Source organism: Stenella coeruleoalba (genome assembly GCF_951394435.1).
Source record: "Stenella coeruleoalba genome assembly, chromosome: 2".
Classification (NCBI taxonomy): domain Eukaryota; kingdom Metazoa; phylum Chordata; class Mammalia; order Artiodactyla; family Delphinidae; genus Stenella; species Stenella coeruleoalba.
Genome location: NC_137147.1, coordinates 105,902,533 through 105,904,871, shown reverse-complemented (window position 1 = coordinate 105,904,871; position 2,339 = coordinate 105,902,533). Strand labels below are relative to the sequence as shown.

The 2,339-nt window shown below is 49.1% G+C and overlaps 1 protein-coding gene across 1 annotated transcript; it reads right to left on the bottom strand.

The window, feature by feature from the left end:
• Positions 1–322: 322 nt before the first annotated feature.
• LOC307182514 (annexin A2-like) lies at positions 323–1,938 on the bottom strand. Its single transcript, XM_079913848.1, has one exon. The coding sequence runs from the start codon at positions 1,496–1,498 to the stop codon at positions 830–832; it is 669 nt and encodes a 222-aa protein (XP_079769974.1). The 5' UTR covers positions 1,499–1,938; the 3' UTR covers positions 323–829.
• Between the last annotated feature and the right edge of the window lie 401 nt (positions 1,939–2,339).

Sequence of the window (2,339 nt, the reverse complement as noted above, 5' to 3'; positions counted from 1 at the left end):
TCAGGTAGCTTTCGTCCCAGCCTGACCGTTCTAGAGCCCTTGATTGCTCTGGGTCCCATTCCGAGCCAGCAGCCTTATGACGTACCCGGTAAATGCAGCAGAGTGGCACACACAGATGTGCTCCACATTGCCTCAAAAGCCCAAAGAGGCCCATCTTCCATGGATGCAAGGAAAAGCAAGGTTTCTCACCTAAGAGGGAATGTCCCAACATGCCTCCGACTGCTGGAACCCTAGAAAGTTCTCCAAGATGGCAGGCTCCTGGACTTCCATAGGGGTTTTCTCTCACCCTCTGGCAAGCATGGGCCGTGTGTGGTCCTTGCTACTTCACCAGAGCCGGTTGGCATAATGTCATCTGTATAATAGACACTCATGAAGTTCTGTGGGTTGTTAAGGTGAGCAGGGCCCCTACAATACAACAGAGAGAAGGAAAATGGCAAATCCCTGAGGTAATGCAATTAAGGGGTACCACTGTCCCCTGCCCGATGAAGGTGAACTCTTTTTTATTACCTTTATTTTTTTTTCCTAAAGTAAAAATTCAGTTTATTCATCTGTTTACGACACAGTACTCAGAAGGCAAAGTGTTTCACATCATAGATTTCACTTCCAACTCCTTGGAATGTTCATTTCTTTGACTATAAAGAGAGACTAGATCGGAAAGCCAGGTAATGCTTAGGCAACTAAACTAAGGATGGAGCGGGTGGGGTGGGCAGTGCTAACGTCATCCTCCCAGGGATGGGCACAAGGGGACTGTTAGCCACAAGCTGATTGTGTAGAACTGTTAGCTGGGAGCGCGGAGCAGCCATCCTGGACCCTTGGGCCATCGCGGGCTTCAGTCATCCCTACCACACAGGTACAGCAGCGCTTTCTGGTAGTCGCCTTTGGTGTCTTGCTGAATGTAATAGTACAGGGACTTGTCATACTTTTTCTTGAATTCAGATCTAATTTTCAACATGTCCACTTCACTGTGGGAGATCATGATTCTAATCAGGACCTTATCGTGAGTGCCCTTGCCCTTCATGGAGTTGTACAGTCTGTCAGCAAAATACAGGGGCTTGGTCTGAATGCACTGGACTCGGTTCAGGAAGGCATTTTCTGGGTCTCTTCTGACCTCCTTCTTGATGCTCTCCAGCATGTCATAAGGGCTGTAGCTCTTGTACCTTTCAAACACTTTCTGGAGGTGGCACACGCTCCACTCGGTCATGACGCTGATCCACTTGGGAACATTAGTTCCTCTCCTCTTCATGCCAGCATCATAGAGATCCCAGGCATCTTGGTCAATCAGTTCATAATCAAAGACATAGCCATCCTCTGCTCTTTGACCCTTTGCGAGGGCAATCATCAGCTTGCGGAAGTCACCAGATGTGTCGGAAATGATATACTTCTCCAGATCGGTCTTGTGCGTTTCCTTGTAGACTCTGTTGATTTCCTGTAGCTCCTGGTTGGTCCTTGAGCAGATGATCTCAATGAGGGAGTCCTCATCGGTCCCCAACCCCTTCATGGAGGCTTTCACATCGGAAGCGTCATACTGAGCAGGTGTTTTCAATAGGCCCAAAATCACTGTCTCCGGGTGGCTGGACGAGGCTGCCTTCAGTACTTATGCAAGTTCCTTTTTGGTCCTTCTCTGGTAGGCGAGGGCAATATTCTGTCTCTGTTCATTGCTGCGGTTGGTCAAAGTGTTAACGATGGTGACCTCATCCACACTTTTAGTCTTGATGGCCGTTTCAATGTTCAGAGTGTCCCGCTCAGCATCAAAGTTGGTGTACGCTTTGACTGACCCATATGCACTTGGAGGTGTGGAGGGATCACCCTCCAAGCTGAGCTTGCAGAGAAGTTCATGAACGGTAGACATTTTGAGAGAAGCTGGGCCGGGTGCAGTGCGCTGCGAGTGTTCCCAGATGCAGAACCTATTATCTTTATTGACTGGGATGCAGTAGGAAGTATTTTCTGGTACAGTGGTTCTCAAACTTTAGCGTGCATCGGAATCACCTGGGAAGCTTGAGAGAGAATAACCTACGCTGCTCTTCCCTGCCAACAGATCTTAGGCATGGCCCACCGAGTGCTCCAAAACCAACTCTCTAACTTTGAATACTTCAGAAAGGGGATCAGAGTGTCTGTCACCGATGCCCCTTGGGCTTCTTACAAAGTCTGGCCCGCTATCTCTCCTCCCTTCTGCACCAAGGACGGGGTGACCTTGCTAAGTTCTGTTGTACTCCCTTCTCCAAGAAAAGGAGTGCCCTGTGGCCCTAATACAATAATTAAGAGGGACCACAGAACTCAGAAGCCTTCAGCCTAACTACACAGAGAAGCAGCTGGTTGACACATGCCTCCCCCCCAGCCTC

What these genes read in the sequence shown, in the direction of transcription:
- LOC307182514 (XM_079913848.1), bottom strand. Translation starts at nt 1,498, where the DNA reads ATGAAGGGGTTGGGGACCGATGAGGACTCCCTCATTGAGATCATCTGC.